At 54.7% G+C, this 27198-nt stretch overlaps 1 protein-coding gene across 2 annotated transcripts; it reads right to left on the reverse strand.

Annotated features, from left to right (window-relative positions):
* Positions 1–2374: 2374 nt before the first annotated feature.
* Positions 2375–16379, reverse strand: KLHDC8A (kelch domain containing 8A). Of its 2 annotated transcripts, none has more exons than XM_082330189.1 (7): positions 16128–16379; positions 8264–8322; positions 7641–8073; positions 5866–6030; positions 4361–4576; positions 3832–3933; positions 2375–3615 (listed from the first exon to the last, which is right to left on the reverse strand). In XM_082330189.1, the coding sequence occupies exons 3-7, from the start codon at positions 8014–8016 to the stop codon at positions 3422–3424; spliced, it is 1053 nt and encodes a 350-aa protein (XP_082186315.1). In that variant the 5' UTR covers positions 8017–8073; positions 8264–8322; positions 16128–16379; the 3' UTR covers positions 2375–3421. The 2 variants fall into 2 exon arrangements, with proteins under 2 accessions (XP_082186315.1, XP_082186316.1); XM_082330190.1 differs by lacking the exon at positions 16128–16379 and adding an exon at positions 13005–13119.
* Between the last annotated feature and the right edge of the window lie 10819 nt (positions 16380–27198).

The raw sequence follows: 27198 nt of genomic DNA on the forward strand, positions 1-27198 counted from the left end.
GCCGGGACAGATCAGACCTACCCTCTAATCCCAGCTTTTGCCGCTGACCACGTAATTACGAGTACGACTCTTCTCACCTTCCTGCTGCCTGGTTACCTCGCTGTGTTTGCTAAGCCATTTATGATCCGCTGGTAAAAAGCAAACAACATTATTACTAGGGAAAGTGCTTCAATTCTTCAGGTACAGAGGTCTCCGAGTGGGTGTTATCTGGAAGCACGGTGCAGCGGAGGCGTGCTGCAAGTGTCTGAAGTCTCGGCAGCTGCCTTTCCCGGCAGATTTTGGGGAGAAGCCAGTAGACAGAGGGGGAGGTGGCTGCAGAGCGCTGGGGGTCACGGCGAGAGCTCACGGCTGCTCGGGAAGCCCCCCAGCCCCTGAAATCGGGGTAGACATGGAAACGAGCGCCTGGGAGAGCTGCTCAGGGTGGGAGCTACGCCTGGGAAAGTCCAAACAACATCCAGGTTTCAAGCTCTTGTAAAAACTTAGCTGTGCATAGGACCGCCGTGGGGAAAAGCACCCCCAGCCAGAGCACCCAGCACCACAGAGCTACCTGCCGCTGGCTGGGGACGCGGCGGCTCTGGGGACACGGCAGGGGTCCTGTCTGGCGACGAGAGCTGGGGTTTCACTACAAAGGCAGCGGACCCAGACCTCCTTCTCTCTGTGCTGCGGCTCAGAGGGCTCCTCTTTCTCTCTCTCTCTAAATGCTCGGCACATCCCCAGCTTTGATTACTGACCGTCTCCCCCCAGCCTTGTCCCCAGTCCCTGACATCTCTTCATTAAGTCCCAGAACGGGTTTATTCCCATGACGCTGCTTTGTCTGTCACTCTCTCCAGCCTTTCTGGAGGGAGAAAGCAAAGGATCAGCCCCCAGCTGTGCTGCAGCCAGACAAAGGGAGCGGATTCCTCCTCCCCTTGCTCCAGCTTAACAAAGCCAGCGCAGCAGCACCGAACCCTGCGCCTCGACCAGCGCGGCCTCGCTGCAATGAACAGGGCTCAGGGCTAATGAGAAAGCAAGAGCAGAGGAGCATCAGGCTGTGCTGCGTGTGGGAAAGGTTCCTTAAGGACAAAGGAAAACGCTTCATTAATAGCTAGAGACTCTCGGCTGTGCAGAGGCGGCTGAAATGGAAATCTGCTGTGCCGGGAGACAGGGGGTTTGTTCTAGAAGAGTAGAAGGCTCCCTCTCTCCCTCCAAGCCTCCTCCACCCTCCTCCAATTTTTACAGTTCAAAGGGATGTTTCCTTAGCCTTCTGGGGTCAGGAGGCAGCACCCCCAGGGCAGCACACGCAGAGAGGGGTGCTCTTAGCACCTTCCCTCAGCTCCGCCAGGCCCAGCAGACTTTAATCACCCGGGGATGCCGTTAGACAGAAGCGCCTGGCCCCGGAGCCCTGCTCACCGTTCCCTGCACCTTCACCCCCCGCAGATCTCACCCTGGAGCCCTCCCCGACTGCACTATGTCAAGATTATCTCAGCTGGGCTCCGTGCTCCTCGCCAGGGGCCTGGAGCACAACCCAGCATCGCTGCGGGCAGCTCCTCACCCCGGCCGGAGCTCCTTTCTGCAGTTAGGTATTTGCATTTATACAGCCTTCCAAAACACGGTGCCTAAAGGAACAAAGCATCAGGACCACAGATGGGAACGCGACAGGGGATGGGGAGAGCCACTGCGCTGCCCGTGTACGCGGCCAGAGACAGGCGGGTGGGCTGTGAATAATTAGCGAGCAGGTTGTGAGCGGCGGCGGCGGGGCCGTTCCCCGTTCATCTGAGCTACCGGGCGCTTTGAGATCAGAGAGAGGGGACGTGGAGCTGACAGGGCTGCACTTCAAACGGAGCCACTCGCTCCACCGCTTCCCAACGAATACCGAGAGCCAGGAACGGCCCCCGCCGCCCACGGAAGGGGCGGGAGCCGGCCCCGAGGGCACCGGCCAGCTCCCACCGCAGGCGGCTCGGCGGGATGCAGCGGGGGGCCGGGCCCTGCGGGGCCGGGGCAGCCCCGGAGCCTGCGGCCGGGCAGCGGCGGGGAGGCGGCCCCGGCCCCGGCCCGGCCCCCCCGGGCCGCCCCTGCCGTTGCCGCGGCCGCCGCACGGTGTCCTCGGAGCTCCGCGGCGGCGGGAGCCGGTCCGGCACCGGCGGAGCCCCGCGGCACGGAGGGGCTGCACCGGGACCCCCCGCCCCTCCGCCCGGGAACCGCTGCAGAAGAGGGATGTGACACCTGGGAAAGGAACCGGGGACGGGGCAGTGCCCAAGGCACGGGTACATCAGCGAGCCCAGCCACGGCCGCCTGCGCTGGCCCCCTCGCCCCCTCTCCAGTCTGGGTCCCCCCTTTTCACGCAATCATGCCCTGATGCAGCCCACAGCACGGAGCGGGCTTCTCTGAAGACAGCTTTTAATGGTGCAACTGCTACAAGCTAGAATCGTAACCCGACGGCTCGGACAGCCCTCCCGCAAACTGCCCGGGAAGAACGAAAGCACAGAGGAGGCGATGGCCGGGGGCCGCTGGCTTTGCTGCCGACAAAGCCATGGCCAAAGCCGCTGCCCGGCCCCGGGGGTGAGAGCGCTCCAGAACCAGACACAGGGCTCAGTTTTGCTCCTTTCTCCCAGGGCTGAACGGAAGATCCCAAATCATTAAAGGAGCTAAAAATCAGGTTGGAAGATTGTAGGTTGAGGCCATCTCTGCATGAAACCCAGCAAAGGCAGTATCTGTGCTAGTCCTGTGCCAAAAGTAAGGCCTTCCCTCTAGCCAAAACAGTCCCTCGGGCACTCATCCCTCCCAGGAGCATCGGCAGCCCCTCGCTGCAGCTCCTGGGAAAGTGACAGTCAAATGCTACAGGTTTGCAGGAGAAGCCTTGCTATGAAGGCGAAAGAACGATCCCCTGGATCTGGCTGCGGGTTAGGAGTTTCCCTTGTTGCAAGCCAAGGGGATCTGTGCAGGGAAGCACGCATAGATTCCGGGGTGCTTGAAGAGGGCAACATCACACCAGTTCTCCCTGAACCACCACTGGCCTGTCTGGGTACTCCCAACACCTCCGAACCCGTTGCCTTTGGTCAGGATGGCAGCAGGGAGATGCTCGCTCCTGTCCTGATCTCCAGAGTCCTTCCTTCTGGCAGGAGGCACGGCACACCAGTGCTGTGAGCAGTTCCTTCATCTGAGTTTCCCCGTAGAGCTCTGAAGACGACTGGAGGGGACCCCTGGCCAAAGTGCTCCTTCCCTCCGTGGGGCTGGAACGGCAGCGCCCAGGATGGAGAGGAACAGCAGCCCTGGCTGCAGGCTCCTGCCGGCCATGGCTACAGAGCAAGGCTGGGTTTAGCCACGGGCAGGCAGAGCCGAGCTGCCAGGGCAGCTCAGGGGGTGCTCACCCAGCCCCAGCGCCGCCGGGAGCTGCCCGGCACCACCACCACCGCTGCTGGAGGCAGCGAGGGGCAGGGTCCGGCTAGGAATCGGAGAGGCACAGGGCCTCCACGGCACTGCTCAGGCCCTGGCTCACCCCGCCGACGGCCAGCAGGCAGTTCCGGACCACGATGCTGGAGCAGGCGCAGCGCGGGGTGGGCATGGGGGGCAGGCTCTCCCACTTGTTCTTCTCGGGGTGGAAGGCCTCCGCGGACTCCAGGACGGTCGGCTGGTTTCCTGGAAGCACAAAGCGAGGCGCTGGGTCACCTGGAAAGCACCAGCAAGCACCCCCTGTCTGCTCCGGGACAGTGTCTGTACTCTGGACCCCATCCCCTTATCGGGTCTGTTTTCCCTGCTCCCTCAGGCCATCCAGGGCCAGGATCTCTCCCCTCTACAATGATCACACGACTCACATATGCCTTTAAAGTGTTACCACCATCCCCAGTGCCTCACCTAGTCCTCCAGCGACGACAACTCTGCCTTTCAGGTAGCCAGCCACGAAGTCTGCTCGCCTTTTCTTCAGGTAGAAGGAGCGCTCCATCTTCATCCAGCCACCTGGGAGGGACCGGACAGAGCAGGCATTGCAGGAGCATCCGCTCCTGAGAAACCATCTGCCTCTCTGACCTCCTACTTGCTTATGGAAGTGTAGTTTTGCTGCTGCACCTTGGGGTAATAAAACCCCATGACACCGGGGTCAGCTTCCTCGCCACCATGTCAGGAGGGAGCTGTTGAACCCAGCTGCCTTGGGACCACCGTTTTCCCCCCTGCTGCCTTGACTTGTTAATCTTGACTGCAGGACTTCCTCTAGGCTGGGCTCAAGGCACCAGCGACCCAAGGACTCGGCAGATGAGAGCTCTGCGCTCTGCAAGGACAGCAAAGCCCCAAAGCACAGCCTTGCGTGCCACCCACCCTGCTCCTCTGGAAAGGACAGAGCTGGGACAGCCCCCACCTTGTTCCATGTCAAACATGGGACAGCCCCCACCTTGTTCCATGTCAAACATGTCCACGGTTCTCATGAACTTGGGCTGCCGGTAGAGCCGTCCCTGCCGCAGGCCCCCGAGACTGAAGAGTTTGTCTTCTGTGGGCACAAAGCTGGAGAAGGCCCTTTTGTTGGGGATGTTGGGAAACTTGGTCCATGACCTGGTCTCTGTGTCAAAGACCTCGAAGGCATTGATAGCGTACTTGGACTGCCTTCCACCTGGGGCAGGGGAGATGGAAAGAAAAGGGTCGGCTTGGCTCACAGCACCAAGCCAACGGCAGCAGGAACCAGAGGAGACTGCCAGGGCAGGCTGGGAGCGAGCTGCCAGCTGATACGACATCCCCAGGTCTCAAGTCACCTGGATGAGGGCCTGCTGAGCCAGGTAACTTCCCACCCTTGCGCTCCCTCTCCTTTAACTACAGGTTCATGACATAACAGCACTTCATTTTTCAGTGCATCACACCCTCCGCTTCCCTCCACGCCAGCAGCAGCCGGTCGCTGGCACGGGAAGGTGTTTAGTATGCACCGGTTTAATCAAGACAAATTCACAGCAGAGCAGGGATCAGCGCTCAGGAAGCCTTTGCAATTCAGATGAGTTCAGCGCCAGTGCGATCCAGCAAGCCCCGGCCTCGCTGCCGAGCTCCTGATGGAGCAGCAGAGCCAGAGCAGCTGCTGCTACCACCGCCAAAGACGCGCATTATTCTTCTACCCATCAGATGCGGATGAATACAGCTATTCTCAGCTCAGATGCTCAGCGTGCCTTTGAAGGCAGAGCCTGTGCTTACTACTGGGCCCACAAACTCTTTGCCAGCAGCAAGAAAACCGCAAAATAGATCAAAGTGTCTTTTCTGGTAACCCCTAAAGAGAGCCAGGGCTGGCTGGCAGTCTGAGCAATCGTGACTCCTGCGTTTTGATCCTGATATGCCATTCGACCACGAGCTAACAGCATCGTTTCTCTGCCTTAGTTTCCCTTTCTGTAAGGCAAAACTAATGAAAATCGCCCCCTGCAAAAGGCTTGGTCCAGCATTGCCCAGCTACAGCAGGTCTTTCCCCTGCCAAAGGCAGACCCTTTGTGAAGCTGCGCGGTACTTTGCTGATATAAAATGCATAGAAGTATTTTTACTCACTAGTTGAGTCCAAGGGCTTTTAGTGCAGTTGCAGGACTGCAAATTCAGCAGGCGAAGAGCAGCTGTACCCTCGGCTGCCAGCAGCCACGGATGGGCCTGGGACCGGGGAGGGCACTCGCCCGGCACAGAGCTGCTGCAAGACCTGCGAGCTCCCGGGGCGTTCAAGGGCTCTCGTGGCTGCTTGCCATGGAGCGTGAATCCAAACCCAGCACCAGCCCCACTCAGAACCTACAGCTGCAAGATTAGTATTCCTGAACGCATGAGAAAGCAGGCAGGGATGGAGAGGAGCGTTCCCAAAAGCCTCTTCCAGGGAGGTTCCTCAGCGCTCAGATCAAAGGAGCTGCTGCCTGAGGAGGAGGAGGAGGCAGGACTGCTGCTTACCCAGCACGTAGATCTTGGTGCCTCGCAGGAAGGACGTGGCAGCGTACCTGGGTGTGGGCATGGCCGCCAGCGACACCCAGATGTCCTTCAGCATGTCGTAGTGCTGCAGGTAGTTGTGCGGCCGCAGGTCAGATCCCATCCCACCAGCCGCATAGACTCTGTAGTCTGGACAGGGCCGAGAAGCAAAACAATCCCACAAAATTATTATGGGAAAGCAGCAGAAATACCGCCCTGCAAAAACGCACGTGCCGTCATAGGATGTGGACCAGGACCGTTCACTCCCACCCGACTCCCCGCGTCTGTCCTGAGCTCCCAGCCCCGGGGCAGAGGGGAACGCCCCAACCTCCCGGTCCCCGCAGCAAGGCCGATGCTCTTCCCCCAGCCCCGCTCCCCCGTCCGGGGCTGCTGCTCCTCGGCTCAGCCCCTGCTTTGCCCCACCGAGGTCTGGCACAGGATGGCGGCTCTGCGACCCGGACCGGGGGGCTCAGAGCCGAGACAAGGCGCTGAGGCTGCTTGTTCTCACCAAATCCGTATCAGCAGTGTCCATCTTTGGCTAATGGCAAACCTGGCTCCCCAAAACAAAACTCTACCTGCACAGCACCCACATTATCTCCTTCAACAAGCACTTCAGCCCACAGACAAGATTCAGGAGAGCAGCGACAGCAGCCTTGCCCTTGTGAGCAGCCTTACAAGGCAGCTGAAAAAGCAGAGACCAGCCTGCACGCTGCAAGGATTTGGGCGGCTATTTCTGCTCCTGGCCTCTCACACCAAATTGACCCTGCCGTATCAGTCAGGCAAGCTTATACTCAGGGAGAAAATCATCTCCAAGATGGTAAACATTATTTTTAAACATTCCTTGACAGTAGCTTTTAAACCCACTTAAGCAAACAAACCAAGCGGCTTTCAAAGAAGCTGCCTGGAGATTAGATTCGTAATCTCAGGCACGGCGGGAAGCTGGCTGACCTCAGGCACGCTGCTCGGGAGCACAGCTCCCAGCCCCAGACTCTTCAAAGCACGGCAAAGCACGCTAAAGGAAATCAATGCTCCACATCTCCGCTTAGAAACTAAAAAATGAGATAGGCTGATAAGGGAGGGCCTCGCAGGCATTTAACGAGCCCTATTTAAGGCAGTGGTTAAGCTTTCGGAGGGGAGCTACGCAGGAACCCCACACAAGGCCAGCTGCTGCCCCTCCTTGTGCAATCATTCGAGCCCATGACCATGAAGCTGACCCGCTCCTGGCTGGTTCTGGGTTTGGACCAGAGATCTCTCTTCAAACCAAAGCTATTCTCTGCCTCCGAGACCTTCACCTCTGGCCCCGCAGCTCAGCCAGGTCCTCCCAGCCTGGCCACGCTCAGCCAGCAGCACCATTCCTATTTTTCCAGGATCTGCAGCACACAACGACCAGAATTTGCCACAAAACCCTGGAGAAGTTTGATTTGAGACCCTGGAGCTTAGACCTGTCCAAAATACCCCCAGGTACCAGCACAGCCACGGCCCTCGTGGCTCCAGGGCTGACGATACAGAGCAAGCCCCGGGTTTATCTGCTTTCGGCCGCCCACAGAACAGTCATCTTTAGCAGGTAGGATATGACAAATACACGGGGTTCAACTTGTAGAAGCACAGAAAAGGTTTTGGAGAACAACGTAACCCTGTGCCATTGCCCAGAAAGCTTTTGTGCCCGATGCATCAACTGTTGCTAACCCTCCCCATCCCACCTCCCCGCAGGCGTCCCTCCCTGCCCTGCAAGGACACAGCAAGAATTGAACCCTCCTTGCCTTTTGCCGTCACCGAGATGCCCATGGCTGCCTCTCTCAGCGAGTTCCTCTTCTTCCACTTGCCCTCATCTATGTTGTACATCTCCACTATCTTCAGTGGCATCTGATTCACTCCGACCCCTCCTATCACCATGATCCGCTTGCCCAAGGTGGCCACGGCCACCCCTGCCCGGGCCGTGGGCATGGGGGGCAGCGAGGTCCACTGGTCGGCCTCGGGGGAGTAGACCTCGAAGCAGTCCATGGGGATGCCGTTATCATCGCAGCCCCCGATGGCAAACACTTGCCCGCCAGCTTCCACCAGGGTCGAGTAGACCCTGCGGCTCGGGAGCGGGGCGAGGGTTTTCCACTGGAAGTCTTTGGTGTTAGCTAGCTCCATGGTGGCTGGCGGGGCGAGGCAGCATCGGTCCCTGCGCACGGGAGGGGGCTGGCTACGCTGCAAAACAGAGCAGAGAAGTGCCGGGGAAAACCGACAGAGAAACACGAAGTGCAAATGCCACCCTGCCCCTGGCAGGGCTGCAGGCAGCCAGGAGCAGAGCAGGGATGGGAGCATCCCCGTCGGGCAGCCTCCCGCAGCCACCAGTCCCCTCTGCCACCCCCCGGCACACAGCAGCAGCGACCGGTACCTTTCATTGCGTCTCCATTAATCCTGCCGTTCCAGATCTGCCTCATGCAGAGACCGATCCTAAAAATAAAACAAAACAAGAGGGAGAAAAAAAAGAAAAGGCAAGAGAGGTTGGAGTCAGTTTGTTATCCTGTTTCCTGAGCATCCCCGCCCCCAAGCGACATTCAAACCGAGGAGGCTGCAAGCCGTCTGCTCACTTCCCTGGCTGTTTTCCTGCCTGCTGGGAACTTTCCTTGCGTCCTCCTTCCCTGACCTGGTTGCTCCTCCCGACCCCTGCGTACCTCCCTCCCGCAGACCCGGGGAGGACCCGCTCCAGGAGCCCTGGGCTGGGAAAGGCGAAGGGCAGCACTCACCCCTCCAGCCCTGAGCCCCAGGCTGCACCACGGAGCTGTAAGGCACCCAGCCCGCAGCCCAGGGAGGAGAGGCACAAGCTCTCGCTGGAAACCCACCGTCTTTTTCTCGTCTCCTCTCTCGGAATGGCCGTTAAGCATGCAGATGAGATTAATTACTGCAGGAGGACAGAGAGAGGGCAAACGGAAAGGAACAAAGGCGGCAGCTTGCTCGCTCACCCAGCATGGAATAAGGTGCGTTTTGCACTGAGCATCTCCGCCTTCGTTGTGTAACTGGGGTGGTTTAACAATTGCCCTTCAAACAAAGTAAGATTTCTCTTTCCCCTTGCAGACGCAGCAGCCCTCCCAGCACGCGCTGCCTGCGCACACATCTGGAGACAGGGCTGGAGGGGAGAGGGAGCCGCTGCCAAAAACCCCCAAAGGCGGCACGCTCCTGGTCTAGGACAGCGTTGTTCCCTCTCCTCCCCAGGCACAGACTCCTGGGACTTTTCCCCCCGGGTGCTGAGGTCCCCCTGAGCCCCTGAAGAGCTTCCCCGGCAGCAGAGCAGGGTGGGCTGGCTCTGCTTTTCTGTGGGTCGTGGTTTGGAAGTCGCTGGAGCAGAGGTTGGCTCCTGGCCCCACTCCTCTGCCTCCTGGCTGACACCCAGCCCCGGGCCAGTGCCTCAGCCCATCTGCTGCGTGGGGTTATTTTTTCTTCTGACACACCAATGTGGATGTGGGGTGGGATGAAAGAGCCAACTTGCTGTCTCCTAAGATACCTAAGCACAAATAAAGCAACCAACTGCCATGGCCCTTGGGTTTCTTAAGGGAATGGACTTCCTTCTCCCCAAAAGGAAAACCAGACTCGTTTCCCGCTGCTTCAGCTGGAGCAGAGAGTAAACAAGCGGGCTCTGCAAAACTCCCTGGCCCAGGAACCCATCATCTCCCCCGCACCCCACCGCAGCACTTGCTCCCCAGGTCTGACCACAGCCCTTTGGCTCGCCGAGCCCTCTGACAGCCCGAGCAGACAGCCCGTAGCTTAGCAACAGCCACCTACAGCCGCCTTTCGTCACCCGTCACTTTGGATGATCCGGCTGGGAATCCTGATGCTGTCTGGGGACCACAGCATGGAGCAATGATGCAGATCCCCCTGGAAGGGGAGAAGCCCGGGGGCACACCGGGCTGCACGCAGGCCAGAGGGGGCTGTTGCTACTGTACCCCAGACTCACCCTGCGTGTAGCACACTGGGGATGCCATTATTTCTCCTATAAATTCATGCCTGTTGTGTTCATCAGGTGAGCGGGGAGACAGAGGTGGCCCTCGGGCCACAGCCAGGACCAGGGCATTTGCTGTTATCTCAGGCAGGTACAGCGCAGCATCCCCACAAACTCCTCACCTCTGCCTCGGGGGGGGCTCAGCCTGCAAGGACCGCAGCCTGCAGGGCCCAGCTGAAGGGGAGATCACTTTCCACAGTCGTGTTAGTTCCTACACCTCCTCTGAAAGTGTGAATTAGAGGAGGGTGATGGAAAAGCATCAGTGAAACAGGTCTCGGACAACTGGACTGAGATCCATCAAAAATCACTTCACGTTCAAGTCTGAGCTGGCATGAAAACCAATCAATCCAAGCAGGGCTGTTTATTTTAACTTATTCTCCTAAATAAATTTCAGTAGTCAGCTAAACATCATTTTTATTGCATAAAGAACGTGGTTAATAAACCCATAAGCACTCCCTGGGCTGCAACCCTCCCGCAGCAGGACCCAGTGCGGGCACATGCGCACATCCCCGGCACCGTGGGGGCTGCGGTACAAAGGAACACAAAGCAACAATAAAAAGCAGCAGCAAGTCAAGCCACGCTTCGCACGGTCCCAGCAGCTGAGGAGAAAGGGGCGAACACCAGGCTGGAGCAGCAGCTGCTGGCCTCCCCTCCCTTCGATCCCTGCGATCCGATGGGCATCGCCGCCCGCAGCTGGAGCAGCTCAGGGATCTTTGCCTTGGCAGTCTAAGCAGCTCTGGACTACTGCTTTCATGAATAAATTATTTTCCTTCCAGGTGAATTTTCATGCATTACCGTGGACAAATTCAGCACGGTCCAGCAAATTAGAAAAGCAGAGCCAGCTCCTATTTCCAGGAGCATGACAGATTTGCATCCCGACCTCCAAGAAGTCATTTTCTTGCCCTGTGCCTCAATTTCCAACTACAAAGCGCAGTCCTGGGATGAGACACAATCAGCATCGCTCAGATGTCTGACAGAAGCAGAAGCTCATGGCTGGTGCCGGACAGTTTCTCCGCTGTCATTAAGGCTATCCAAAGCTCGAGCATAGGTGTCTAAAATTGCCTAAAAATTCTTTTTCAACATAGCAGCACATAGGGTGTGATTCAAAGCACTTGGAGATGGGTGAGTATTTCTGTGGAGTGCTGGGCAGGTCCTTCATGAGAACAGGCAGAGCCAAGACCTGCAAATTCAGCCCAGCTCTGGTCCCAGACAGCAGGAACCAGCGGATCCGGAGAGCCACCACCCTCAGCAGCAGCAACGCAAAGCTCTGCTTGAATTCAGCTGCCTTGGCACACACGTAATTTGCTATTCTTCTCTTTCATGCTCTTTAAAGAAAATCAAGGTCAGTCTGAAACGCTGTACCCACACCCTCTGTCTCCGTCTCTCCAGCATCACCTGAATCTCACTAGAAAGCAACGCCAGCGCTGCGCCGTAGGAGCTGGGAGCTGTCAAAATGTGCTGACCAAACACCCCCGTGCGCTGCAGCCATGTTCTCCTCCCAGGCAGAGGGAATTATCACTTCATTATACCAAACAAATTGGAAGCATTAACTTTTTTCTTAAATGGCTACATTAAAATCAAAATGAATGGTAATTGCTTTTCTATCAGAGGAGATGGCAGGCATGGTGCTGAGCCCACTCCGGGGCCCAGCCCTTACCCTTGCAGGACAGCAACCCCTGCTTGAAGAGCTCAGGGAGCAGCACAGCACCCACCCCCCACCCCCCCCAGGGTCTTTGCCAAGGGGCTATGGAGCATGGCTGGGCAGGGAGAGCCCCACGGCACCCACCGAGAGGGGGACAGGGCAGGGAGAGCCCCACGGCACCCACCGAGAGGGGGACAGGGCAGGGAGAGCCCCACGGCACCCACCGAGAGGGGGACAGGGCAGGGAGAGCCCCACGGCACCCACCGAGAGGGGGACAGGGCAGGGAGAGCCCCACGGCACCCACCGAGAGGGGGACAGGGCTCCGGTGGGAGAGGGGGACCTCCCGGCGCACGGGGCTCAGCATCCTGCACTGTACCACCCCGATGCTCCCTCCAAGGAGAGGCCATTCCTCACCCCGCGGGTTACATCAGGCTCATTTTAGAGAGCTCCTGGTTTATTAGAGAGCTCCTGGTTTAGTGGCATTTATTACCTGCAATGATTTGTGATTTATAAAAGAGAGACACTGGTGGGTATTAAAGTGATAGACGGGCTGAACGGGGGAGAGAGATCTTGGTGCTGCTGAGTGCGGCTGCTTTCGCTTTCCTTCCCACCTCGCCTCTCTCCAGGATTTGGAAGTTTTCCCGCTCCCGGTGTGAAACGCGCTCAGCTGCGGGGGGCCAGCACGCAGCCCAGCCCGAGCCCAGATCTCCGCCCTCCAGCCATCAGGGTGCACTACCCTAAATATTGCATTGCAACGCTACTGCACGAGCACAGAGTGAGAGGGGTCCTATTTACACCTCTCCACGTTGAAGGAAATGCAAAAAGGCCCCAGAAGGTGAAAAGCCACTAAGATACTCCCAAATCATCTATTTTTAATGCTCATGCTGAGGATATCTACCCCCAAGACATCATTGTACGCCCCCCCAGCCACACTTAGGCATAACACACACTCCCTCCAGGGAGGAGCTCGGGCTAGAAACAGAGAGACCCCAAATCCTCACCCAGCCCGAGGCAGGTACAGCTCCCTAGGAACGGATCCTGTACCACGTTTGTCCAACTTGCTCTGAAAAGGCTCCGGCACCTCTGCAGCCCCCGCGGCGGATCACTGCTGTGCCTCACCGAGCATCACCCGCTCAAACCCTCGCTTCAGGGACACCACAGAGATCCAGGAGACAACCGTGCTTTTCCTGGCATCCCGTCACAAGTTCACCTGAGCCCTGTCCAGCTGACCCGCAGCTTCGCTGACTTCAGCAGTGTGACCCCAGATTTCCATCGCCGGACCCGGGGACGGGTCAGACCCAGGACGCCCGTCACAGCCCCATCAGGAGCTGTGCTCCCAGAACATCCCTGCTCCCCACATCTCCCACCTGCCAAACACCCACGTGCTCCTTGCTGTCACCAGGAGCAGGTTAAAACAGAGACGCAGACAGCCACCAGCCTGATAGAGAAGCCTATTAAAGAAACTACTCCTTTCAGAGAAAAAGCTCTTATACTCACCTAAATGTCACCTCGGATAAGCACGGGGCAGTCCTGCCGTGTGCCAGCCGACACAAGAAAAGGAGCTGCAAAGCTGAGCTGAAAATAGCCTGACATCCAGCCAGCATCACTAGCCAGAGCGGCAACGATTCCCACCGCTCTGGGGCCGGGCGTCAGAGAGGCAGGAACAGGGGCGACAAAATGCTGGAAATAGCACACAAACGCCGAGACGAAATCACAGCTCCTGCTCCTCAGCACCAGGCAGGAGGGAGCAGCTTCATTTCAGCTCTGTCTTGGCTGCCTGCACTCTATTAAATAAAAAGCAGGGAGAGATGACACAGCACAGACTCGATGAAGACAGCTAAGAGGAGATGATTCAGTGCAGGGAACCCGTTTCTGTCCCAAGGAACAGTCATGGTACAGGGCCAGGAGGGGGGACACGGAGCAGATATCCCCAGGAATTGCACCCTCTGCCAAGGAGGGGTGCCAGGCACAGCCCAGCTCCCCCCTGCCTGCTCCTGACTCTGTTCCCAGTGCAATTCCAGGTTACAGCAGCACTCGGGTGCTTTCCCAGTGCTGCTCCAGGACCAGTCCACAGTCTGGAGCAGGGACCAGCCCCTGGGAAGCGTCGGTCCCCTGTGGCTCAGCTCTTCTGCTCCCAGCGCGACCCCAGGCCACTCGGCACCGCTCACCTGCCCGAGGGGCAGAGAGGTGATGGGTGCCAGGCACGGGATGCCCGGGATGCTGCGCACAAGGCCCAGGCTCTCCTGGCTCCTTGGTACCCGCTCTCCCCAGGGCTGGGTGCTCATTCACCCACACGGGGAAGCCGCTTGCTCCCAGGTCAGCTGGGATCGGGGCAGGTAGGGACCCCACATCTGCCCCTCCACAAAAACCCAAGGGAACTACCTGCAGCTGGAGCCGCTTGATATCACCGAAACGTCCCATATTGGTTAGAATCAGGGGTTTTATCAAAACAAAAACCAGCAAGTGACGAGAAAGGAGGGTAAACACGGTGATAGCTTGCTTTATGCTGTTTTCACCTATGCTGGAGGTTTGCAGGATACAGAGCATCTCAAATAACCCATCGAAAAGTTTCAGATGTGGGAGCAGCACCTAAACCTCCCCGTTAATCATTGTAATTGAAGTCAGCTGCTTTTCCTCCTAGAAGCACATAAACATCCCAGTGTAACTACCCTTTGCACTGCCAGATAAACATTGGCACAGCGTGAAGAGGCCCTGTCCCTGAGGGCCCAGGTACCAACCTTGGCTGTAGGAAAAAAAAAAAAAAGCATCCTTATATGTAAAGACACAGCCAACAAGAAACAACGTCCACGGGGGCAGATTTTTCCAGGAAGCTCTAAGCCCACATTTCCCCCCGCTCAGCACCCAGAAGGAACGCACAGATCCCTCCTCCTGCAGGGAGAAGGCTGACTTCTCAGCCATCCTATGAAGAACAGATTTTCAGAGGAGCCCAGCACCCCAAAACCCCCTCGTACAGTAGCCCAGAGACCTCAGCACCCCCACAGACACAGCTCTCTCCAAACCCTCACTGCTTATTTGAGGTTCTTAGGGGGATCAGGGTCTTTTCCAAAGTCTGGCACCTTTGTAACATCCCCAGCATGGGAGAAGCCCGAGGTCCCGTCCCAAGTGCTCGCTCTCATTTCTTGGTGACGCTCAGAACAGGATACATACAGCCTTTCTATCAGCTTTGACTATTATACAGTCCCAGCCCACAAGGTCATGTAATACCGATGCTAGGTTTTCAAGTAACTCCGACTTTTAGGTAGAAAAGGCTTTAAAAAAGCCTTTGAAAATTGGGGACTCTGGTGCCTTTACTTGTCCCTTGCTGAAAGCCTGGCAGCTGAGGCTTTAAACAGAACGGGCATGAAATTTTTGGTCTGGTATTTCTGACCTCTCTTCACACTGAATCAAGTTTCCTTGCCATAGTAACAGCTACCCAGAAAAATAACAACAAAAAAATCCACTAGTTCCCTGCCTTTCTCTGCAAACTACCCAGCTGGCAGAAGAGCCTGTTTAGTTAGAAGGAAAGAGAAGACACATTGCAATTGTAAGAGAATTAATTGTACCAAGCAAAGAAAAAGCAGCAGCACTCACAAGCAGCTCGTTTCATTCCCTCTGCTCCTGAGCATCCCTCTTTGCAGACGTACGTAGGCGCGGTTGGAACGCGGAGACGGCGGGCTGTGACCGCTCTGACCTCCCCAGCCGCACCCCTTCCCCCCATTACCAGTCCCTCGAGAGCATTTTCAGCCTCATCATGCCAAATGCAATTTCCTGAGGTTGCTAATAGGAGGAAGGCAGGGAGGTCATGGAAGGAAATACTCCACAGCTAACAGCACAGCCGTCGTGCATCAGAAGGGTGCCAGGAGCTTTAGCAGGCTCCGGGACAGGGAGAAAAGAGGTTTCATTTTTTGGCACTCATTAGCACAGGGAAAGAGCCCACACCATCCTTTTTTTCCTGGGTGGGCTGAAGAATCAGCAGAACAAGGGAAGATTTATTCACGTGGCAGTTTGTCTCAAGAGAGAGTTATAATTTCATCAAGACACAAGCTAACCCACCTGCGGGACGGCAGGGGGCCCCTGCCCTGGTCCCACTCCCCGCAGCATCCCGCATCCCCTCCCCTTGCCCCGCCGGCTGCCTCCGCTCCCTGCGCAAACAGCTTCTCTCTATTGCACGGGTCAAATACAGAAGGTCTTTTTCCAGCCCTGCAGTCTCGCTGGTTATGTTTATAAAGCTCCTGCTACTCCGTATTTAGGCTGCATCCCTCCGCAGGGAATGTAAAGAGCTTGGGCCAGATCTCAGCTGGGGGTAGCTCAGCGCACACCCCCATCGCTGCCGGAGCTGCCAGGGCCTGCTCAGGGAGAGAGGCTGAAAAGATGGGATTTGGGGACTACAGGAGGGTTGGGAGAGAAAAAAAAGTAAGGAAAAAAAATATCCTCCTTAACCCACTTTTTGGGGGGGAAACACAAACTCAAAGCTTTGTTTCTGGTTGCTCATTGAAAGCCTGGCCTGCCCCTGGGAGAAAGCTGTCCTCCTCCAAAGCATCCCCCCAGGAACCCGCTGACCTCCAGCCAGAAACTCCCTCCCTCCTGCCAGGAGAGCCTGGAAGGCGCGGATGTACTCACAGCTCCCGGGAAGCCGCGCCGAGTCCAGCTGGAGCATGGCTCTCTGCTAGCAACGCTCTTCAACTTCAACACCCAAATCCTCGGTACCCGCAGAGCATCCCCCTCCTCCCCGGCTGCCTCCCGCACCCTCCGTCCTCCCTGCACCCCGCAGCGCTGGCGAGGGGGACGCGAGCGGCGATGGGAGCAGCCGGGGCTGGGAGGGCTGCGTGGGAGGGATGCGAGGGGAGAAAAAGAATTAGCATAAATCCAGCGGCCCTAATCTTCACCCTCGCGGAGATGTAGGACAATTAAGAGGGAGAGCGTTTCCCCATCTGGTCTTTTCCTCCGTGCCGGCAGCCGGGGGTGTGCGTGCGTGTGTACACACTGCGTTCCCAGACCCATACTTAAGCCTTTTATGGCTCCCCACGCTTGCACAGGATGTGCTGTGACAGCGGCTCTCCCCCCGCCAGCCCTCCCCGCCTGCAAAAGCAAAACTCCAAGAAAAGGGAGACAGACGGACAAAAATAGGAGCTGAAAAGTAGGAGCTGCCTCTGAGAAGCGGCAGAGACCCAAGACCGCTGCGGCGTTCCCCGGGCTGCGGCAGGACCCGCTCCGGGAAGGGCTGGGCGTCAGCCCCAGGCTGGGTCCCAGTCGCGGCCGGGGAGACCAGAGCCCAGCACTGGTGTGCACGTCCGACGGGCACCCACCCCGCAGTAACGAGGGCACAGGGAGGGGGTTCAGGCAGCAGCTGGACCCCAGGACTTCTGCTGTCTGCAGCTCTGGCTCCAGATGTCCCATAAAGAGCACGGCGTGCTCTGAGGTCGCAGAGGCAGCGTTAGGATGTAGGACCCTTTGAGCCCTGGTCTTCTCCAGGGAAGATGTTTCCAGCCTGCCGCTTGTCCTGGGGTTTTGCTTCCCTGACCTGCTCCTCTACTCTTCTCCTAAAGGTGTTGCAGAATAACTTTGCAGAAAAATCATTTCTAAGCAAAAGCCAGGAGAAAGATCCTTTCAACACGTCTTCCATCGAGCTTCAAAGCTCCTCCCCAGAGACGCATTTGCAGTTCAGCCCAGCAGATGTTTCTAATCCTTCAGGAACCCCCTGAGCTCTGAAAGTCCCTGACACCCCCAGGGATTTCTGCTCCTTTCAGCGCTGTGCTCGTACAGCTTTCCCCGCCGGCGCAGAGCAACGCGCACGCCTGACTCGGGGCACGGCCGGTACCCGTGCAGCAGCATCAGGTGCTCGAGCACTCAACAGCCTTTGAACCTGCAACTTCCAGAGCTGAAAGAGTCTCGTGTTTTCATCTCAGAGCAACTCGCTTCTCTGGTGGCCACTTCCCTGCAGCCTGGACCAGTGACGGTCTCCAGAAGTGGCCAGAGAAGGTTTCAAGTCCAGCCCTGGCTTGCAAAAGCCCCTTGGTGTTGACCCCAATTCAGGCCCATAATGATCCAGACAAGGTTTATTCTTGCCAATAGCTCATGCTGCTTGAGACGGGAAACTATTTTAAAGCAGCTCTAGCCATAAAATAAGAAAAATGAGGAAATCAACAAGAAGTTGAGTCAAATGACTCTACATAAAGCGAATTCTCATCCCCTACCAGCTATTTTAATCTCCTGTTAGCTTTCCAGTGGGAGGATTCAATTTGCATTTAAATAAAAACCTCAAGTGCAGGGCCAATCTAACATTAAGATGTTCATTACAAAGGCATTCACCTCTTAAGAAATTTTAAAAGACCCCATCAAACTGGATTTTAACAGGGGGGCTATTAGCAGTCTGGCGTTTTGGGGCACTTAGTATTTGTAAGTTATTATTATTTACCAGACTGTTTACAGATGAGTCCAGGCAGCTCTGAACGAAGGTTTCCAGCGAGCTTGCAAGCTCCCTGCTTACAACCCAGGAGGTAAAAAGAAATGTCAGGAAAGGTCTTAGACCGCTGAAGAGCTGAGCGCAGAAAGCTCGGTTTCACGGGGGTAGGGAGGACGGGGAAGGGGGGGGGGCCCCAGGAGGCAGCCGATGAGATGTGCTGGTGCTCAGGCCACAGGCTGGCAGCTCCTCTCATAGAGTAGCATCATGGAATCGTTAAGGTTGGAAAAGACCCTTAAGATCATCGAGTCCAACCGTTAACCAGCACTGCCAAGCCCACCACTAAACCATGTCCTTAAGCACCACATCTCCCCGGCTTTTAAATCCCCCCAGGGATGGGGACTCAGCTCCTGCCCTGGGCAGCCTGGGCCAGGGCCTGGCAGCCCTTTGGGGGAAGAAATTTTTCCTAATATCCAACCCAACCCTGCCCTGGCGCAGCTTGAGGCCATTCCCTCTCGTCCCATCGCTTGTTCCTGGGGAGAAGAGACTGACCCCACCTCGCTACAGCCATGAAACCACGGGGCTCCCGCGCGGGGCTCAAAGCTGCCCAGCAACGGGTGACCTTTACGGATGATGGTGGAGAAGGGGCTGTGACGGACCGCAGCTGGCCCTTGCAATCGGGTTACACAGCGGTTTCCATTCTCAAACTGGTGGGAAATTGTGGTTTACAGAGCCCCCTGAAACACGGCAGCAGGCTGGGGTTTCAAACCATTTAGGAGCTCCTGTTTGGGGCCCAAACAGGACTTGGCCCAGGACACTGGGTTTGGCCCCAGGTGGATTTTTGGTTGGTTGCATAATTTTTGTGAGGGTTTTTTTTGTTTGGTTTTAGGTTTTTTACGTCGCTGTTTGATCTCAAGCCCTTTATCTCCTTTCCATTTTCCTTCCCGCTTTTTGGCTGCCCGTTTCACCCCTTGGTTCGTGGCTGCGGCTGGGCTCCCCGTACAGCACCTGGCGAGCACCGGGCTGCTCGGGGCCTCCGGCTGGCAGCAGAAACGCGATGGATTGTGATAAAACGGGGAGCGGAGACGGCGCTGACACAGAGCAGGGCCCTGGCAGGGCTCCGCCAGGAAGCCTTGATCATCCTTGTCCTCGTAGTCCTACCTATCTGACACTAATAACTGTTATTAAAACACTCTTTCATCTTCATAAGCATTTAATTCACCCCATTAAAAACAAAACAAAGCAAACCCAAGGGACCCCTTGATGACCTTTCACTTGCCAGTGCCATTGCTTAGATCAATGCGAGCAGCCTTACCTTCCCACGACGAACAGTCTGCGCCACGTCAACACCTGCAAAAGAGAAGAGAAATGAGAGACGAAGGCAGGGGAGGAGGGAGGGTTTAAATCGGATAAAAGCATGGAGACAGGTACGGCAGCTTGGCCATAAAGCCCCAGGTGTTCAGTCCCCGAGTGCCTGCTGGATGAGTCAGACCCGACGGGCTGGAAAATAACTGTCTGCCTCGGAAGGAGAGAGCTCACGCAAGGCGCTGCAGAGACCCGAGCCCTCCTGCAAGGGCAGGCGTTGGCCGTGCTCAGCAGATGCTTTTTGAACAGTGCAAACCGCGTAGCGCTACGGCCAGCGAGCCCTTCCCGCGGCGCGGGGCTTGCGCTGGGGAGGGACGCACCCCGCCACCGCCGACGGCTCGGCCAGCGGAGCCACCATCGCCGGGCGGCCAACAGCGCGAGGCAAGCGGGGCTTACCCTCCTCCCGATGGCATTTTACCTGGCAGCGTCTCGCTTGCTGCCTAAGGAGACCTCCTGAAGAACTTGGAGGACACGGAAGGCACAGGAACACTCCAGATTTGTGCCTTGAAAAGGGAAAAAACTTCTCCAGGCTGCTTAGAAATGATAAAGGAGGCATCGCTGTAAAGGAAGAAAAAAAAAAAATAGTCCTGAAAACCTGTAGCAGTTTCCTGCAATTCAACATCTGTTTCCATGGGAACAGCAGGAGAGTTGCAGGAATTCCTGCAAATTACACAAATAAGCCAAACAGTAACGTTTTGTTTTCCTCTTTCTTACCTGCATCGCTTCAGGTTGAGTCAACCCAATCCAAGGAGCACTCTTGACCAGAATGCTTCTCCTAAGTGTTTGGGAAAGGTGTGTTGAGCTGCAACAAGTGGGCCAGGAGGTAAGAAAATAGGGGAAAAGCAGCAAAAAGCACGCCCAGAGCCCCAGTGAGAGACTTCTCTTTTAGAAGAGATCAGAATCTTACAGATAAAGGGGAAAAACACGCAAGAGGACCGAGAGCTGCCCACGCATCGGCTGGTGCCAGCAGCGGCTGGAGCACACAGCCCCCGGCGCTGCTGCCCACCGGGGACCCTGCTCCGGCACCGGCAGTGGGGAGCAATGCAGGGGACTGGAGACAGCATTCCGTCCTCCCCTGTCTTTTCTTCCAGAGATTTGGCAACCTGACAGTTAATTAACTAGTTCGTTAATTAATTCTCCCTCCTGCAGGGCCCTGAGCTGGTTACAGTGCAGATAGTCACCTTAATATGTGGAGACAGGAGCCAAGAGCTTCAGGATCTCTCAATCAGAATATTTAACCCCAGGGGAGAAGTCCACCAGCTGTGTCTGCCCCTTTGACAAACGCAGAGAGACATCATTTCAGGGCGGACAGGCACTTTGAAAAGACAGTTGCTGGGAAAAAAACCCCCAACCAAACCAAAAACCAACAGAAAACCCCCCCCACACACACAGTAACGTTCAAAATTAGCTAGTTAGAAGAATTTCAGCAGCAGCATGAAAGAGCTTTAAGCTGTCTAACTAGTCAGGCTATGGATGCATCTGGCTTTGCATGCTTTTTACAAAAACAAAACAAAAGTCCGTGTTTATATACAACTGGGAAAAAAAGCTGTTTATTCCCGGGAAGAGGGTTTATGCCAGACATAGCAGGGCTGGGAACAGCTGATCTCCACGCAGCGGCACCAGAGTAATAAACCTCTGGAATAAAGCAGCGGTTTGCTGGTATCGCAGGCTGCACCTCTTCCGTGGTCACCACCAGAGCGTCTGTTTAACAGAGGATCACATCTCCCTTCCCGACCGGCCCAGCACGAGCCAACCTATTCCAGTGCAGGGTACAAAGTGCCTTGGGTTTGCCGCAGAGCGCGTCCAGCTCTGAGCAAGAGCTGAATGCCTGAGCACGAAAAGGGACTTCGAACCGCGGTGTTTTGTTCCCCAGTCTTCAAAGGCAGCCAGGGTTAATCATTCATGGACCAGGCGGCGATAAGAGACGAGAGCAGACTGTGTAAAGAATGGATTTGAAAGGGGGATGTGGGTAAAAAAATGTCAGTGTATAATTCTCATTTTCTATAAAAGAAATAATTCACAAAAATGTATTAAAAATTAACTCCTAATCTGCCCCAAAACTTTTCATTTAAACTGCAGAGAACACAGTTTTTCTTTCCTTTGGGGGTTAAACATTGAAGCATTGTGATGTAAAAAGAAAAAAAAAAAAGACCAGTTTGAAAATGAAATGCTTTCAGAAGCCAAGATGCTTTCTTTCAAAGGTTGCCATAATGAAACTCTTCTATTTCTCAGAACCTGTCTTTCTCCTGTTTTGCTGATCCCCAGAGCTAAATTCATGGGCAAATGTATTAATCCGTAACAATGTATTTTTGACCAATTCTCCCTGGATTAAGAAGTTCTGTTCTTGGCTCCGTCACACGAGGCTTTTGCGACAAGGGACCGAAACGCTCCGTGTGTCCATCCCCAGTCATCCATTTCCAGCTTGGCTGGACCGCGGCTGCTCGGCAAGCAGCTCTGCCCAGCGTCTCCCTATACAACCGCTGCTCCGTATAGACTGGCCGCAAAATTCCTCCTGCACCTGCGAGATCTCCAGCGTGGCTGCACGTAGCTAAAGGCCAGTCGGGCCCAGGGCAGCGGTGAGTGGATCCTGAGCTGCCTCAGGTCGCTGCAACAGCGGAGAAAAGCCATCCCCAGGAAGCACAAGGCAAACGCAGAAGGCGATGAGATTGTCTCACCCACCCAACCATCTTGCCTTCTGCAGCTTCCCCTCTCCCGACATCTCCCAGCCCTAGCTGCTGCCCATCCGGGGGCGTCTCCGAGAATAGAGAGATGCGTTACAGCAAAGTTGATTAGAATTGACCTCACCGCTACAGCACTTCTGCTATTCCCTATTTAGCATCCGTTTTGCTGTCATTGCGCTCCCAGAGCTATTTCTGCCCAGCACAGATCCTTGCTGACAGGTCTCCAGTGGAAAGGGCTGCAGCGCCCAAGATGAGACGCGGGGCAGCGCGCTGGGCGAGCGGCCTGCCCGCCACCCGCGGGCCCCGGGCAGGCGTGAGACGCCCGGCTCGGCCCCGGCCCGGGGCAGGGCTGAGCTGTTCGGCTGCAGGACGCGGGCGGCACTGGGAGGTCGGTTCAGCGGTAACGCTATCCGTGCTTTCAAGGGAACTTAGCAAAGCGGGGTAAGAGGGGCTGGGGCAAGGACTGAGAAGCGAGACAGTTCAGGCAAGAAGAGGAAAAAATACAGAACCGTAATCAGAGCGAGTATGTTCTCTGCTGCCCTCTGAGAGTGGTGCCAAGTCCTGTTCTCCTTTAGATCTAGCCATGCCACATGCGGAGGGCACAAATCCCCAGGGTGATGTGCTCCTTAAATCACACCCTACTAGAGTTTTCTTTTACGGGGAAGAATGAAAATACATGTGGGTTTTCTACCTCCTGGATAAAAAGGAAATTCCAGACCAAACCATTTCACTTAAATCCCTCCTTTAGGGTAAGATCTTCTAGCTCAGTTTTAAGCATCATCATCTTTCCTCGGAAAATGATGCCACATGCAGATTTCATCCTAAATGCCAACAACTGGAACGGGGTTGAGACACACAGCCGTCCCCGCCCCAGCCCCGCGGGGACACAAGCAACCTTTGCCGAGCTGAGCAGTCCCCCGCTGGAGGTTCCTACCGGCACGTGGCCCGTTAGCGTGCCTTGCGTTCACCGTAAGGGCTCACTACCCTGTCAAACAGATTTATAAGAAAAGCCTAGCAGTGCTCTCAGGCACTACCAGTTTATTAAACACAAACCTTTTACGGTTACGCCTACTGTAACGGCTGAATTTCCAAGTGCTGACAGTTTCAGCAAGAGGCAGCAAGTCCATTCCTACAACAGCCTAATGCAAGGTTGCTTCCCAAGGAGGGGTGAAGCCTTCGGCAGCCCAGGAAACCGGCACCCTCTTTCTTTTTCTTCTCGAAATTCCCAGATACAGCGAGAGCTACCTGAGCTGCACAGAGCTGAGCTACATTTGTTTGCCCAATCAATCGATCTCCTACACTTGGGGCTCAACAGCAAACCTCTGTGAGCCCTGGCATTGAGCCGGGCCCGCGCTGATGGTGATGTTTTGCTTCCATCCACTGGGAAACCAGTGCAAACTACAGACACAGCAGGGCTGGAGGCTCCGTGAGGTCCATCGTCGCAGATCTCATGGTGACCTCTTGAATCACAGTATGCTGCAAGTGTAAAGTCATTTTACATTAAAGAAAATCAACCCAATCACCTAAGATAACGCCTTGCCTCCACACTAGTTTTAGAGCAGAAGAGCTAATAACTGTTCGTTACCTCTCTCAAAATAAAAGTGGATCCAGACCTCACACCTGCCAACGAAGACCAAAGCCTGTAACCTCTGGAGAGGCAGCACCGTCCTCTCCCCTGTGCCTTCCTGACAGCAAACAGAGCCGAAGCCAGCAGGCAGAGCTGCGCTAAGAGACGCTGCGGGAAAGGGGAGCACCCAGCTAGAAGAGGGCAGGAGGCCTTTCAACATCTGCTTTTCCAAATGAATTAATGGATCTGTTTTCCAGACAGCAGACTATCTGTGTAGGATTTTACTTACAGAGAAACCTTGCTGTATTCGGAAGCGTCCTGCTGTATCACACGCTGGCCCCCGGCTCCATCGCTAGCGGTCCCAGTGCAGTCCTCCATACCCCCTTCTGCACACAGCAGGCAAGAACAGAGCAGCGCTGCATCCTTATTTTCTTACCTTGCACCTTAGCTACTGCTGTTAGCCAAGAAAACATTTAATTATCCTACATGTTAAAGATAGTCCCCCAAAAAGCAGGCACTCCCTGTAATTTCGAGTGGCTGGTATTGCAGTAACTGGGAGCAGGGGCACGAGGTGGGGCGGAGCGGGGCACAATTTGCCTTCTCCCAGCGCAGGCAATACCTACCTGAGGTTTATTTGTTCTACTGCTCGGTTCAATAAAGTGAACAAGCACGGTATGTGCTGAGCTCGCTCCCCTGGGAAGGACGGTCGGTCCCTGCTCCGTTCTGGCAAGATCGCCACACTGCCGTACTCATTTCCACTGAGCCAGCGGAGTCTTGGCACAAACCGAGCTTCTCTGGGGGTGGAAGAAGCTGTTCGTGTCTCCCATTTTGAGGTGAGAGGAACGCATTTTTAATCCAAACCCAATATTAATGAGACTTACAGCTCGGTACAACTTTCTTGAAGGAGGTCAGGCAGTATCAGGAGTCAGCACCACCACCCGAGGCTGGGAGGAAACCGGGGAAAATCGACATTTTCAGCAATCCCAGCAAGCCTACCTCCTGCGCTACACAAGAGCCAGAGTGGGAGTTTCTTTTCCAAGCACGGCTTAAGCTGCAGCACCTAACATGCCCAGGAGCCTGGTCTAATTCCCCCTTTTTTTTTTTTTTTAAAGATAAGTGATTAGGAACATTTGCCCTCTGAGCATTTATATCAAAGAAGAGACCCAATAAAACAGCTTTGGGCAATAACACGCTTATTTCATGTAACATATCAGAACAGCACGTCCTTCAACACGACTGCACACACCCGTAAGCATGTTGAACAGCAGGGGATTAATGTTTGTTATCCATCGCCAGGAGGATTTCACAAATCCTCATCCCCAGAGCCAAGGCTTTGCCGTCCTCAACTGAAAGGAAGGACTAGAATAATTCACTAAATTTGGAACAGAAAAACAAAAAAAGGAAAATAGATGTCGGGTACCCCACGGTGCCCTCCAGGCGAGACAGCTGATGCTACGGAGGAAGAATTCCACCTCGCTTCATGCATGTTCAAACGAGAGGAATAAATGATGACTTTGCTTCCCAGTAAGACCAAGGCTCTGAAGTTAGCTGGGAGGACGGGCACGACTACGCAGCCCTTCTCCACCCGCAGTAACCAGATCAAAGCCACCGCGCATCAGCTGGATCATTCAAGACAGGGTTTTGCAGAGGAAGGGGACAGAGCGGGGGCACATAAGCCGCAAAGAGCAAAGCCTTGACATGTGAAGCAGCACTGACAGGGTCTATCGGTTACTCGACAGGGACGCGATGGCATTTACATAGCAATTTGAAGCCGCTAAAAATTATTTTCCTATGAATGCAACATCAAGTAAAAACATAGCACATTCCAGCTTTCATCGCGCTTGCTAAACTGGAAAATGAGCTTCACAAAAGCAGGAAACATCTGAGAACAGAGAGCTAACACCACACCTTGGTGGAAAGCCAGCTACCTTAATTCCACTTAGACTGTTACAGGAGTCAAACTCCTCTTTTTCATTTATTACCACTTATCCTACTTAGAAAGAGGTAACCTCTTACCTCACGTTAAAGCTATGGCCAAGATTTGAGGTAAAGATTGCGAAGTGCACACATCTTAAAGATGAAGCAAAATGTCTTAGAAGTTAAGGAACCCATCCAGTTTCTTACACCCCTAGCTTACTGCGTTATGACTTACACAGGGAGGATTTTCCTTCTAAAACAAACAGCGTTAAATCTAAGGATATAAAATTTTCTTTCTTGGCAAAGTAGGCGCAGACAACAGGAGAAAATCAGCACTTCTTAAATCAAGTGCCTTCAGCAATTTTAAGGTGCTGCAGTGCTCTTCAGATTACATGCCAGGCTCAAAGGTCCCCATTTCTCCTGTCAAAAGATACTAAAAGGCTTTAGCTTGATCTTAACACCTAAGTCAAATTTAAATTTAAGCGTCATGATTTATGACAATATTGCACACAGAATTAGGTCCTCTTCAGATGAGGAGTGGCAGGCCACCAATGGGAGACACCCACTTCCACCATTCCCCCTTTTCAGTAACAGTTATAGACCTGAAGGGGCAGGAACATTTTTTCCAGAAGCGGTTAAGATACAGTAACTCCTCCCTTCATCCCTCGCGGCTTGTATTACCCTGCAGCCATTACCTGTCTTGCCGGGTTGGCAAGCAATTTGTTCCCTCAATTTGTATCTGGTGTTTCTCCAATATAAGACAACCAGAGCTCAAAGAAGCTGTAAGTTCTCAGCAACGCAGTAATCCCAGCCACAGGCAGCTGAGGAAAAAACCAAGCCATGCGGAACTCCAAACACCTCTGGGGAACTAAACACTCGAGCTAGGGCACAAAGTGCGCAAACTTGGCTTCAGCAAAGGAGAAACTGCATAACAAGTCACATTTCCAAGAATTAGGAACTACTATACACAATGAACACCAGGCAAAGACAAGTCACAGGCTGTACTAGCCTTTAATTCACCACCTGAAGAGCTTGTTCACAAGCAGCAGGGAGAAAAAAGTGCATTCTTCAGTTTTGTAGTCACTGCTAAACACTGGTTATGTCATCAGGACAGTGCTTTTATTTTCTTCCCAGGATGAGGCTTCGGAGCAGACCATTTGCATTAGCCTCCATTAATTACATGCATGAAGATCACAAACACAAAGATGGCAAATATCACGATCCTCACAGGCGTGGGTATCAAACTTTGAGCGGCCTCCTCCTGCGCTACGTCCGCTCGGTTCTCCCCATTTTCCACCATCGGCGTCTCTTTTTCCACTTCAGCTGTCTTCATATTCTTCCAAGCTGGCGATTGCCTCCTCTCTTTCTTTGGCCTTTTCCTGCTGGATCTATGAGGGAAAATAAAAAGTTGTTTCAAGCAACCTGAATTCCCATTGCTGACCTTACAGAGCCAACACCTCTATCTTTTCAACACAGAAACCTACCAATAAGTGAGAAGAGAATCTTGCAATTAGGGCAGAATAAAAAAATAAACAAAAAACAAACCACAAAGCAAATCTTCTGGTTATAAAACAATCTTTTGCAATTAACCCAAGTACCACCTTTGTGCAGCCAGCACAGAGGGATAACCCAGTGCCGCTCCACTCTCATACTGGACACCTCTTATACCCAAGGCAAGGTGTCTGGGATGCCGCATGCAAGGAATTGGCAAGAACGGCGTTCTGGGACTTGCCTGCTATTTGCTGCTGTAGAATTTATAGC

Source organism: Platalea leucorodia, assembly GCF_965183815.1.
Source record: "Platalea leucorodia genome assembly, chromosome: 19".
Lineage (NCBI taxonomy): Eukaryota > Metazoa > Chordata > Aves > Pelecaniformes > Threskiornithidae > Platalea > Platalea leucorodia.

Excerpts from the sequence above, each read along its gene's own strand:
- KLHDC8A (XM_082330189.1), bottom strand. The coding sequence starts at position 8,016 with ATGGAGCTAGCTAACACCAAAGACTTCCAGTGGAAAACCCTCGCCCCG. Across the intron at positions 4,577-5,865 it reads CACCAAGATCTACGTGCTGG|GTGGAAGGCAGTCCAAGTAC; the intron begins GTAAGCAGCAGT and ends CCCCTGCCCCAG. Across the intron at positions 3,616-3,831 it reads TGTCGTCGCTGGAGGACTAG|GAAACCAGCCGACCGTCCTG; the intron begins GTGAGGCACTGG and ends TTGTGCTTCCAG.